Source organism: Mesitornis unicolor, unplaced genomic scaffold (genome assembly GCF_000695765.1).
Source record: "Mesitornis unicolor isolate BGI_N332 unplaced genomic scaffold, ASM69576v1 scaffold41219, whole genome shotgun sequence".
In the NCBI taxonomy this organism is placed as follows: Eukaryota; Metazoa; Chordata; class Aves; order Mesitornithiformes; family Mesitornithidae; genus Mesitornis; species Mesitornis unicolor.
This window is the reverse complement of record NW_010205975.1, coordinates 16,690-30,100: the sequence shown is the minus strand read 5'-3', so window position 1 is coordinate 30,100 and position 13,411 is coordinate 16,690. Positions and strand designations below refer to the sequence as shown.

The 13,411-nt window shown below is 43.0% G+C and overlaps 1 protein-coding gene across 3 annotated transcripts in view; it reads left to right on the top strand.

Moving 5' to 3' along the window:
* Positions 1-2,219: 2,219 nt before the first annotated feature.
* SEPHS1 (selenophosphate synthetase 1) overlaps positions 2,220-13,411 on the top strand; it is a 20,981-nt gene continuing 9,789 nt past the window's right edge. For 2 of the 3 annotated variants that reach the window (XM_010191604.1, XM_010191606.1), the window contains exons 1-5: positions 2,220-2,482; positions 5,671-5,774; positions 10,172-10,279; positions 11,144-11,298; positions 12,100-12,190. In XM_010191604.1, coding sequence (XP_010189906.1) covers positions 2,290-2,482; positions 5,671-5,774; positions 10,172-10,279; positions 11,144-11,298; positions 12,100-12,190 — 651 coding nt within the window. In that variant the 5' untranslated portion in view covers positions 2,220-2,289. The remainder of the gene's footprint in view (positions 2,483-5,670; positions 5,775-10,171; positions 10,280-11,143; positions 11,299-12,099; positions 12,191-13,411) is intronic. The other variant, XM_010191605.1, reaches the window with a different exon arrangement.

The window sequence follows — 13,411 nt, the reverse complement described above, 5'->3', positions numbered from 1 at the left end:
TGGGTGTCGGGCGATCGGGTCGCCGTTCAGTGCCCCTGGGTTGGTTTGGGGTAGGTACCTGGCTCTGGTTCTTCCTCGCTCGCCCCTTTTGCTGCTGTGCTCGCCTCTCTCTGCTCTGTAGGGAGGCAAGGGTTAAACTTGAGCTTTTAATATTTATTATGCCGTTCTTTTAAAGTAAGAAACATCTGGGTTAGGAAGTGTTTTCTGGTGGTGGGGAGGGATGCGTGGCGCTCCCATCGCACGCCTGCACAGACTCGGCGCTCGTAAGAAACTTGGTCTGGCAGGGAAGGTCGCTCCCATGGCAGTCTGCAGAATCCAGAGCTGCATGCAGCTTTATTCAGATCTTCATTACAAAGTTGTGGTGTTCTTGCACTGTGGATGTTTTCCATTAAATAAAATCGTCTTGTTTTTTTCGATATTTATTTTCAAACCACAGAACTTAATTTACAGAGTACGTACGGTCCTGAAGGCTGCAAAAAGTTCCTGGTAGGCTGTGGCCTCTGGATCCTTCCCTGTGTAAGTAGGTAGGGGGTGCTAAGCATATTGCAATTACTCGTTAGATGATGGAAAATGTTTCCCTTGTGGGGCAAGCAGCTTTTTATAAATTTCTGGAATTCATTAACAAGAAGTGTTAAAAAAGAATGAAGTGAAAAAATATCCCCCTCCTTGAAAAGCTTTTGTCTGCCGTTTCTGTTGACAGGTTGTTTTCCACTTTTTTTTTTTTCCTTTTCAATTGCAAGCGCTCCACGTCTTGCCCTGGAAGACAACAGCTAAGAGCTAGATTCATTGCTCATCCAAGACACGTTCGTGTAACTGGAGTTTGGATTGCTGCCCGAGCCGGGGCTTGGGAAGATTTGTTTTAAATAAGTGCCACGCCTCCCCGGGAAGGAGGGAAAGGGCTGTAAGGGGAGTTGGGCTCCACATCACAAGTTCTCAGGGAGCTTAAAACTTCCATTCCTACAAAGTATATTCAATAAATTAATAGACTTAAAGGTTTACGGAACAGATGTACGTGTTAATCAGTGCTGTACAGGGGAAATCGGTTGCCCGGTCTGTAGATTTAGTCATTTTTTACGTTTCGTGCTGTCAGACTGGCTGACCAGCAGTCACTTCGCTTTGCTTTTCAGCTTTACCTCGCGCGGGCGTCACCATCAGTACCGGGTTTTGTCAGTGATGCTGCTCAACTCCTTTCTTCTTGGCAGGCAGGATCCTCGCTTTCTAAGAAACTACCGCCGACAGGTCGCTTTTAGTAATTCCTGAAAACTTCTCTGCGAAAGATGAATTGCGTTTTTATCGCAGCCGTTCTCGTTTAGGAGCCAGTGTCTCGGTTAGGCCTCTTGTGAGTGTTGGAGCGTGGTGTGCGTGAGTCAGAGGGGAAGAACGTTCTAAAATTAGACGTGCATTGTTAAGGATTTTATTAAATGAGTTGCATCAGTGTCTTTTTACATTTCCATTTTAATGGGCAGTTCTCCGTATTCTCAGCATTGTTAGTTGACTAAAAAGGGACTCGAGAGGCAAGAAACGTTCTCTTTTCAGCGGTTTTGTGTCTGCGCGCAGACTAAAAGGTGAAGTGGCGTGTTTGTAGGTAAAGCAATGCTTAAATACGGCCTCTTTGTTCTTCTGTTACCTGCACCGACAGAACCCCGGGCTTGCCTTTCCTCCCAAGGACAGGTGTATTATGGAGCTTCAGCTTCTTGCATCAGAACTGAAGTGGGGCCATTATTTGAAAAGCATCTTATTTTTGAGATGAATATGTTAATGGCTAAAATTATGACCTCGCTCTGAGCTGAGTACAAACAGATGTCTCTGCTGAGCGTGCTGCAGGATCGGGGCCCAGGTTGCCTCTTGGAAATCGGCCTCAGTGCTCTGGGAACCATTATTTCTTTCGTTACCTGTGTGTTAAATGAGGTTGGTAAGTGTGTTAGATTCTTTTTTAAATGAAAAACTTATGCGGCATATCTGGAAAAGAAATTCATGCTCTGATTCGCCTGGCGTAGTTAAGAGTTTAAACGTTGGAAGTTAGGAAGAGGAGTCATCCCTTTGGAGAAGTGCATCGTGTGAGATGTGCCCACCTGTCTTAGCAAGTGAAGGACAACGTTGAGCGCTTTTTTCGTCCTTTTTACCTTGCTGTATGTGGAAAACCTGTTGTCTTGCAGGTGCTGAGATTTTTTGCAGGGATTTTCTAATGTTCCAAATTTATTATTTTTTTTTTTTAATTAGACTGATCAGCAGAGAAACTGATACCGTTGCTCTGGGGTGGGAAAGGCCAGCAGTCTGTGCGAGAGAACCATGTCTGTTCGGGAGTCGTTTAACCCAGAAAGTTATGAACTGGACAAGAGCTTCCGCCTGACCCGATTCACTGAACTGAAAGGCACAGGCTGCAAAGTGCCGCAGGATGTCTTACAGAAACTGCTCGAATCTCTACAAGAAAACCATTTTCAGGAAGACGAACAGTTTCTGGGGGCGGTTATGCCCAGGCTGGGTAAGTAGTTGCTTCTCTAGACGCGTGTGATCCTTCTGTTTGGTCCGCTTAGCGACGTAGTCTCATTTGCAGTTTGTGTAATCAGTTTGAAGATCATATGTTGTATAATGCACGCACAGCGTGCAGAAATCTGAAGAGTGAATCTCGCATTGTCATTTGGTGGCACCTGGGATGCAAGAATATTATTTTAATTATTTAACATCCTGCAGTGCACTCAACTGCAGCAAAAAACCGGTCAGGAATGGCCATCGGGATAGGCACATGCTTAGGCATCCGTCTCCTCCCTTTCCCCAGCAGATGCTTTGCAAACTGAATTTGTATCAGTTAATTTCTGGATTTTTATATTAATGTATTGCCTTTGGAAATTTATGCAACGAGCGCAGTGAATTTTATGCAGTTAGATGGCTTACAGGTGAAGTTCCCCTCTCCCTCCCCTCTGTTCCTAGGTCAGAGGAGGTGAGCAAGAGAAAACGTTCTCGCTTCAGCTGAGGCTGGGAGCAGGTTGTTTCACAGTTGTCATTTCTCCCCTCAGCCCTTTCATTGTTCCCTACTCTGACTTTTTGCTCACCTGTAGAAGCTGCCTGGGAAAGGTCTTTCCGAGACCGCTGTCTTCTTGCCAGCTTCACTTTCTCTTTGGTATTTGCACAGTGATGCAAGCAGTAAGGGAAAGCAACCTGCACAAGCCACCTGCATGGGGAACAGGGCGAACGTAGATATTGTGATACCAGCTACTCTACCTAATATTGCTACAGATAAATGAATGTAGATAACGTGTTTAATGACAGTTTTAATTCTTTGTCTATTTACTCAGCTCTGCATATTCAATCTCTACTTTGCAGCACAGAATGATTTTTTTTTTTCTTCAACTTAAGAATATCAATGTGGCATTTATTCTGAAGTTAATTATCAATTTAGTGTCCAATAACCTTATTTAAAATTATTTTAACATTGCTAATTGTCTAACAGGTTGCAAGCCATTATTCTGTTAGAGATTGAATTCAGAGAGAGATTAGGAAGGTGTTCTTGCTTAAACAGCGGCGATCTTTGTATGAAATATCTAAGCAGCAATTGCGTGCGGACCTGGGGTGGTACTGTATTTTAATATTCCCTAATGAAGGACACTTCCAGCTTCTTTTATGTCCAAATTACTATTTATATGGGTTTTTTCTAAATTAAATAAGCTATTCGCAACAGCATCTTACTCTGGCAAATTTCTGAAGTCGGTAATAGTTCTCAGTTTAGATTTAATTATCTAGCTTTTTTTTGTTGTTTTATAAACTTAGAGGCACTAAACAGTAATGGAACTGCTAATAAGTTCTTCTTCAGCTATACGATAAGATAAAAAAGTAGATTAATGCCATCAATATGTAGATGTGATGTTATGTAACAGGAGATCTGATAGTAACAGACAGTGGATAGTTCAGATCTGTTAAAAATATGCTAAAAAGTATGTGGCAAGTATCCCTTTAACAAATGTATCTCCGGATAAGTGGTGCTACTTGCCTCTGATACCTTGTGCTTAGAAACAATTGACAGGGGACTTTACAAACTGTGCATGTGCACCGTGCTTTTGAGATGCAGTCAAGAGGGAAATTGCCAATAGGAGGCTCAACCTCTCTCCTTTTCAGTTCTGCAAGTGGTGTTACCCAGAGCAATCTTAAATGTGGCTGTGAGTGTGTCTGTGAGTAAGAAACTGCAAGGTTGATATTTATTCTCAGAGTTGTTATGGTCCTTGAAATCACTGTTATCAGTCACTTCTCTGAACAGATTCACTTATTTAGTCAGTGGGGTTTTGCTTGGTGGAATAGAAATGTAACCTCAGGACTGTCATGGCCTCTTGGCCTGTCTGCCAAACAGCGCTTTGAAGCTGTGGAAAACTGCACAAGTGAAGTCAGTCTCGCAGCATTATGGCATGAATAGGTGAACTGGGAAGGGCTAGTTCAGCCTATAAACAGCTCCTGTACCTAAGCTACCTCTTTGTAACTGCTCATATGCACTTTCCTGGAGCCACTGGACATCACGCATAGTGGTTTGGTAGCTTCTGTGGAGGATGGCCAGCCCTAAATTACTGCTCACGAGCTCCTGTCAGTGTCCCTTCTCTGCCAAGCCGAGCTCTTCTGCCTGTGTAGGCAGGAGAGGCAAGATCCCCTCTACCTGTATGCCTGCTGCCTGGCAGACCTGCACTGCGTCCTCAGTAGGACCTCGGATGACAGTAGCTCTCTCCATCTCTGTACAGGGCACTACCAAATACTGGCTTGTAGCTCTTACTACGTGTAGTGTGTTTCAGTGATACATGAGGAACAGTTACTGTGTGGCATCTGCTCCCTGAAAACTGGCTGTTTGGAGACTCTTGCCCTGTGAGGTATGCAGAGTATGTCTACAGCTTGCTGCCAGCCCAGGAGGGAGCTAAGCTCCCTGCCAGTGCCGCAAGACACAAGGGTATCGACAGGGAGTGTGGCTCAGCTGGCATGTTGTGATTTGTCACCTGCCGCTTTTTTGCGGGCTCTTGCATCGCAGCAAATGCTTGCAGGTTTTAATATCACTTATTCTGTTTGAAATACCCACTGTCAGGGAAGAGGCTGCGCTTGGCATTGGGGTTTTCTGGTCTAGCAGGTTGTCCTGCTGCCTCTCAGCCTGACAGAAGTAAGGCGAGGTTAACATAGTTGCAGCAGCTCCAAGTGAGTGAATCATCTTTCACCAAGGGCCTCGGCTGTGATTTGTGGTGTTCTTTTTTGTTCCTCCTCAAGTGAGGAAATGCCCTTTATGAGAGGCTGTGTCCTTTTGAAACTGTCACTGTTTTTGTTGAGATGGGAGTGACAGGAAAACCTATTGGCTTTTGACTATCAATTCACGTAGTTCCTCTTACCTTTAAATATACATCCATACAAGCACAGATGTTCTTAAAAGCAATGCACTATTATTAAGCTGCATCAAACTCTAGAACATTGTAGTTTAGTTCTTGCTTTCAGCCATTTACGCTCCTGTTCCAGTCAGGAGTTCTCATTCTTTGCTTGGTTTTCCTTTTTATTTGTGCTTCTTGCTTTCTCTAAGGAAGGAATTTGCCGTGTGTGTTTAGGCAGTATTGCGAGTTGTATTTCACAGACATGTTTTATAAGTTCTCCTGTTAAAAGCAACAGATAGTTGAGGGCAGAGTTACTCAGCTCACTGACGGATTTCTGTCTTTGCAGGAATTGGCATGGACACTTGTGTTATTCCATTAAGACATGGAGGTTTGTCGTTGGTCCAGACGACAGATTATATTTATCCTATTGTGGATGATCCTTATATGATGGTAAGTTGGCTAAACTTAATTCTTAGCTGTATTGCTGATTTGATTTGTGCTTATCACCAATCTGATGGCAGTTTTGACAGTTTCTTCTAGATGTGCAGTGCTAATTGTTTGATTAACTGCATTCAGAGACTTTCCTAAAGACACGTGAAGTGGGAAAGGCATAGTTTCATCCTGTAATCTTTTCCATGTCAGCCAGGAATGCTGCAGTGCTGCTTTCTGTAGGTGAAACTTTGGAGAACCGCCACCTTTAATTCAAATTTCCCTCCATCTGTTCTGTCTTTAAAAACCCAAAACTAGGGGAAAAGAGCAGTCTGTGAAGCAGCAGACAGTAAACTCCACTTTACGAGCAGAACCGCATTGTAATTGGCCTTTTTTGAGGCTCTGAAACAACCAGGTAACATGTTAGAACTGGAAGTGCCTGAATGGCAGGAGTTGGCAGTAGCACCTGGCAGCTGCAGAGTGCTTTGTGTACACCAGTTTTCCCGTCATGTTACCTCTGCTTACGGATGGATGAGTTGAAGTGACTTGTTGGAAGTTGCATGCGCTGTGTGCTATTTCACTTAGTTCATCTCGGCAGAGATTGCTCTGCGGTGTTACCTGTGGCGGTGATCAGTACTGACTTGAACAGAAGGTCACAGGGAAACAAGTGAACTTTAAGAAAGGTCTTAGTAAAGCTGTAAGGAATTCTACAGGAGGTGTTCATTAAATGAAAGTTAAGAAATGCTAGAATTTACATTTCCTATGATTTGAATGTGACTCCTGTGCTTTAAGGTATGCTTTTACTGCTGTTTCTATGATTGCTTGCTTTCTTTGCTGGTTTTGGTTTGTTGTTTGTTCTGAGACCTGTCGGGTAGGTTTTGGACACACAGTTTGAGATTGGGACCGGCTCTTTTTTTTTTTTTTAGCATGCTTGTCCAGGTGCTGTGCATATACGCACACGTAGCTCCTTTGATTTCTGTTCCAGAAGAGCTCTCTTTCTGCAAGCTGAGCAGCCAAAATCTCAGGCTGGTCTCTGGAGTACAGAGCTATTGAGATCTTCTAAGAAATTTGATTCGAGTGGCTTGCTTTCACATCATACAGGAACTCATAAGGGAGCAGGATAAAAAAAAAATTAAAATCAAATAATCTGTGGTGTTGGAGGGCTGTGTTTAGCCTCATCAGCTGAGAAACTCTCTTTTCCCACCTTGTAACAGAAACTCGTGAGACAGAGCGTGAGAAGGCTGTGGTGAAGGGGGAGGGTTGTTTTGTTTGGAGATACACAGGGTTTCAGATGCCGCAGGAGTGGATAGATGAGCCTATGCCCAGATGAGGTTCAGGTCAGTGTGGTAGGAGTGGAATGTAAATTTGGCCTTGGTCTTAACTTTAGTGGTTGCATCACAGCTACAGTCTGTTTTGTAATCCACACACACCAGCAGCTGTAATTTTGGTGTTTTCCAACTCCAAAGTGCTTCACTTTTCCTTCCTGATGAACGCCACTTCCTCATCTGTTTCCAGGTGTGTATTTCTTCTTAAAAGCTAACTGAGAACAGGGCTTCTGTCACAAACCTTCTTGCTGATACCTGCAGCAATGGTCCAGCAGGGTTGGAGCTGCTGGATCCGCTACTTGGACGTCTCTTTCTTGGGGAGTAGAGTGCCTGGGGTCAGTGTGGATTGCCATTTTCTTGTGTGGAGCAACATCAGTTGGGGGTCAGTCAATTACAGTTTGCTACGGGATTTATGGATGGTTGTTAAGAGCAGAGGAATGGTGAGACTCAGGAATTGTGTGTTGAGGCTGTCTAGAGGAGCATGCTCTGGACTCTTCTGTTCAAGACAGACTGCAGCTGCCCTGTTTCTCCAGCTGTTTTTTCCCCTGTTTTGAGTCTAGGCTCCCCCTGACCCATGCCTGTCATTACCAGTCTCTGTTCTCGTTATCACATACACACAGTACACACTTTGCTGCTTGCTCTTCTGCTCATAGTGAATTCTAGCCTGGTTTTGGGTGGATGTTCCCTCATTTACAGTCTCTGTTTCTCTGTGCACAGTGCCTACCTGCAGCTCCTTATCTCTTCCTCGCTGCAGGGAGAGGAAGCAAAGAGGGGAAGCCAAAAGTGCAAATAGACTCCAAGCTGGGTGCTGTCACAAGGGATTAGAAAGTGGCTGAGAAAGGCAAAACTGCATGTGGACTCAGCTGAACTTCAGATTTCTGCTTCAGAAAACAGCTTTCTCTTTCTGTCACTGCCTATTTTAAAACAAAGTTCTGCAGTTACATGCAAAAAAACTTCCTTCTTTTCCCTATCCCATTCTTTTTGCCTTTGTTCTTGAAAGCACTCAATCCATGTACACCTGTAAAATTGTGTCTGGCATAGGGCTTTTCAGCTTAAATGGTTTGATACTGGAAAAGTTACAAGCAATTGAAAATAGGTTTCATAATAAGTATCAAGCCACTGATAATAGGACTGATGCTGGCTCCTGTTGTGGCACTGTGGAGACACCTTTTATTAGTAAAGGAGCAGAAAACTGTCTGGTTTGAGTATGGACTTCCTTCCCCTTCCATTCCAGGGACCTTTTTATGCTCTTTTAAGAAGAACCTTCACTCAAGACTGGGGATAGGTGTCTGATATTTCATCCTTTGCCCTTATAAATAGTTCTTAGTATTGCACATAGATACTTGTGTTTCAGGGGAACAACACAAGCAGTCAGGAAGCACGGGCTGACCCCCGTTTGCGGATCCTCTCATGTTTGTCGGTGTTCGCAAACCACATTGTTCCCTCTGCTCTTTCAGGCTTGACACTTGCACTCCCCGAATTTGTTTTCGCAGTGGTTTTGCCAGTTGGCAAAAGCAGCGTTCAACTGACCTCTGACTACTGGAGTAGAGAGCTGTTGTCTGTGTGGTTTTAAAAACTTACCTGTCATTCCTAAGAGGGTATAAACCAGCAGTTTGCTTGGTAAATACTGGAGACAGTGGAGAACGGGTTGATAGTTCCCTTCCAGAAAAGGAAAGTGGCAGGCTTCAGTGTTTTTAAACATCCAGAAATTTAACAGCCAAGATCCATCAAACCACGCAGTACACAGCTCACTCTTCTCTTAATAGTTTAAGATTTAAATGATTAAAACATATTCCAGTTCCAAATATAAGGGATTCCCCTGATGCCACTGGAAGCTCTTGAATTTATGAAGAACTGGATTATGTTTAATTGTGATTTGGAGGTGTTATTTCATGTCATCCACAAGCGAGGTAGCTGCCTAAAAATAATAATTTTTACTAAAATCCTGGATGTGTGATTAGACTGTAGAGTTTTGGGGACAGTAGAAATGTGTTTTCCGCACCCAATCTGTCTTCCAGCTAAAGCATATTTCTGTAGTCCAAATTGTGTCACATCAGCATGTTGTTGTTTTTATCACAGTGGTGTTGCCTCTGAACTTTATGAAAAACGCGTATTTAAAATCATAAAACCAGATGTTGGTTACAGTTCTGCAGCTGAAAACCTAAAACAATTTTAACAGAATGTGTGGGGTCTTCCAGAGTAACACAAGAGAACTTGTCCTGCATTTTAAAATTATCTTGCCGTCTTTTAGAGCACATCCTGTATCAGAAAGGTCTGCATCTTCATGAAGAAACTTGATGTCTCATCTGTGCTGGGTCCGCAGCCCAACACTGACTCGGATTCATTAATTTAGTAGAATTAGAGCGGCTAAGCTCATGTGATGCAAGGGACCCCTTCTCAGTCCTGTCAGCTTCACGACTTCGTAGAGAAACCTTCAGCAGATGACGAGGCCTCGTGGACACATTTGTGCTAGTGGAGATGTTCACACACGCACAAGTCAATACAACTTTATGCACTGTAGTAAAATTCAGCCTTATCTTCTTGTCACTTGAACAAGTGGCGGAGTAGGCACATCTCCCTCCCCATACAAGTGGTGGGGGACAGACATCTCCTATGTATTCCCACGCAAAGGAAGTACAGCAATATACGCTTTACGGATTAGCTTCCTAGCAGCTGTGAGTTACATACCATGGTCATCTTCCTCAGTGTGTGCGCTTTTATGCTGGACTAAAGTTAACAGAGATGTATCGGATTAAATAAACTGAGCTTGTTATCAAAGCTAGACTTTGTGAGCTTAACTTCAAGTTAGGCATCCAGTCTAAACTCAGTGTGAGATTCCTATGGAGTCAGTGAGAAAGCACGTTGGCCAAGACAGCTGGGATGAACTCTCCCCTTGCCTGTAACGGGAACAGATACCTGCAGTTCTAGATGGGCACGTTGCACAAAGTGGATCATACAAGATCTTTGGCTGGGTTTCTTAAGGCTGTCTCAAGAGTGCAAACTCACGCTGGAAGTTTTGGTGGTGGTGGGTGTTTGTCTGAACATTCACAGACAGTCCTGCAGATTATTTTTGTGTGTGTTTTTCTTTTTCAGGGACGGATAGCATGTGCCAATGTCCTAAGTGACCTTTATGCCATGGGGGTCACAGAATGCGACAACATGTTGATGCTCCTTGCAATCAGCAATAAAATGACAGATAGGGTAAGATTTTTGGTACTTGCTTTTGAAGGGAGACCTAAACAGCTAAACACGCTTAGAATGTATTTACCTTTAGTGTATTTTCTCCTCAAAGTTTAAGGCTTTTAAAGAAGAGGTGGTTTTATTGAATATCTCTGCTCATAGTATGGGTCTTGCCTCAGAAACATTTTGAGGTCACTTCCTAAAAGTTCAGTTTTCTTTGGCATTGTAATCTGCTGCTGCGAATACCTTCATCCACCAAAACGGGCTCCCTGCTTCTGTCAATTCAGGACAATATTGCTCCAAGACAATATTGATTCCAGACTAATACATCAATTGGTATAGATCCTTCTGGTCTGCTTATGCCAGCTTTATAACATCTCTCTGAAGCAGAAGAAACGGAAATAGATTGCTTTTTTTTTGTGTGTGGAAGTGACCAGCATGTTTGTTTGTTTTGCTGTAGCAAAAAAAAGGATGTTTATTCTTGGAAGGAAGTAAGTTGAAACTTTGCAGGTTAGTGGAGGCCAAGTGCAGCTTGATTTAACTTTGCCTTATTGCACTGCACTGCTGTGGCTGTACCCAATTACAACAGCAGGGTAGTTGTTCTGAGTTTCCAGAACTCTGATTTCTTTACTTTGATACGACCTTTTGAAGAAGGTTTCTTCAGCGTAAGAATGTCTCTTCGCCTTTCTGACAAAGAGGCGTAAAACCATAGCTCTGTGGGTAACATGCAATTTCCAGGAGGCTAACCTCTTCCTAAGGCTGGCTTTTCTGTTGTGAGCTGTTTGCCGTGAGGGCATTTGGCTTGAGTGATGAAAAGCCCTGGACCAGTCTTGAAATGACGAGCACTGCTGTGTATGGAACTCTGACTTCTGTTTTGATCTCTAGGAAAGAGACAAAGTGATGCCTCTAATTATCCAGGGTTTCAAAGATGCAGCAGAAGAGGCAGGAACATCTGTTACTGGTGGCCAAACAGTGTTAAATCCCTGGATTGTTTTAGGAGGAGTGGCCACGACAGTCTGTCAGCCTAATGAATTTATAATGTAAGTTAAATCGCTGAACAATCAAAGGCACTGGTCTGAAGGGACACAGTAAAAAAATCCTTTAAATACCCTCTTGTGATCTGTCTCCTGATGAATAAAGCAGTACCTTCTCCTGCTTGCATTTGTCCTTAGCACTCAACAGATGCCACATCTCTTTTGTACACACTTGCTTTTTTAAACAGGATGTCCTTCTCCCCATCCCCCTGTATCTTTTGATCCGGTTCTCCTTTTGACAGGAGAGTTCAGCTTCTAACCTTTAAAGGTATTGAAGACAGTTTTGGGACACAAATTTCTGTCACGTTTGTATGTATGTTTTAATCCATCTCCCAATTACCCTGTTAATGGCTGTGGAGAACTACACAATTGCTGTGTTTACAGCATTCTGTCCATTTAACAGTAGCTGATTTTGAATGTCCCGCTGTGGCATGTTACATTGTACAAAGGAATTTGTTGGTCATCCTAGCGATGGTTATCTTATGCCCTGAGTAACAAAGGTCATTTTTTCCCCATCCTATCTCATGTCTCCAGTAAATTGAAATAAAAGATGTAATTTTGTGCGTGTGTGACTGCAAGCAATGTTCTATTCCAAGAAAGAAGGACTAGCACTTCTAAACATGTCTGCAGCTTTTTGCACAATAATATCCCGTGGCAATGAATCCCAAAGGGTAATTCTGCAATTAGTCAGTTTTTTAACTGTGCAACAAGATACACGGGTCTGTGAAAACGTAATTATCAGCACTTATTCCTAATAATGTGTGTGAATCTCACTGTGTAATTAATATATGAATTCTTTGTTTTCAGGCCAGACAATGCAGTCCCAGGAGATGTGCTTGTATTAACTAAACCCTTGGGAACACAAGTGGCTGTAGCTGTCCACCAGTGGCTAGATATTGTGAGTACGCTGCGGAAAAAAATGGGGAAGAGGAGTGTGAGTTAAAGGTGACCTCCCTCATTCCCTCAAAATGACCCATAAGTGCACTGAGGGCTCAGTTGGGAATGATGTACCACCTCTCTCCGCTTTCCTCCTTGGTGTGTCAGCCTTACCTGCTTATGTGCAAAACTCTTGGAATCGAGACAGTTTGCTATTTTGTGCTTAGTGAGCCCTTCTTAATTGCATTTAATCCTTAGTTAGTTCTCGGGCATTGCTGTAATAAACACAATTGTTTACTAACAGAACAACAGACTAGCACCCTGGGTAAAATTATACCTCACTCCACCTGCCAAAGCAATTGGCAAAAGCTTATTGATGGCCATTAGGCCGAGATTGTTGTCTGTATTTGTGGGCTTTCTGCTTGTGTACGTGGAAATCTATCTACGTTTCACATGTATTACCCTGTGCATTCAATAGGAATATTTCTAGCAGCACTATGTATGTACACATAATTCCATCTGCTACTTCAGGCAAAAAATGTAACTACTGAACTGAAAAGTGACTGCAAAATTGGCATCCACTTATGTTGTCTGGCTCCCAGTACATGTCTTCAGAATGATAACTGCTCAGTTTACACTTCAGAAAGACGCATCTTTTCAACTCTTGGGACTACTGAACCAATAGACTGGCAGAGGAGTGAGCTGGAATCTACTTTGTCTTGGCTGTTGGCCACTATATTGTCAGATGAATTCTAATTACAAACCCTGCGTTAGCAAAAGTGGGGGGGAACCAGCTTAAACCTTCACTGGAGTCTGAAGAGTGAGCAACAAGAAAAAAATATATTTTTCTCCTTCTTCATAGGGTCTGGCCTGGCAATTCTGACCCCTGCAGAATCCTGCGTTATGCAGTCTGATATAAGGATCAGGGCCTCAGATAATCTTGATAAGAAAAGAAAGTGAAACAACAATGCACCAATTTTATAGTATGTTTTCCTGGCCATAATCTTCCTTCTTAACGTATCTCTTGTTGTACTGACAAACAGACTTGCAAATTAAGGATATTCTGAATTTCCACACATTTCAAGTGCTTCTAATTTCCTTGACTGTCAACCAGAAACACTTTCTGGTCTGAAAAATGAGGACAGCAAGGAAATCAATTCTCCTGTTAGGTGTAAACAGCGTATATCTTGGATTGTGGTAGGAAGATTTCTGAGTAGCTGTGCTGCCTTTTTTCCAGCTTTGT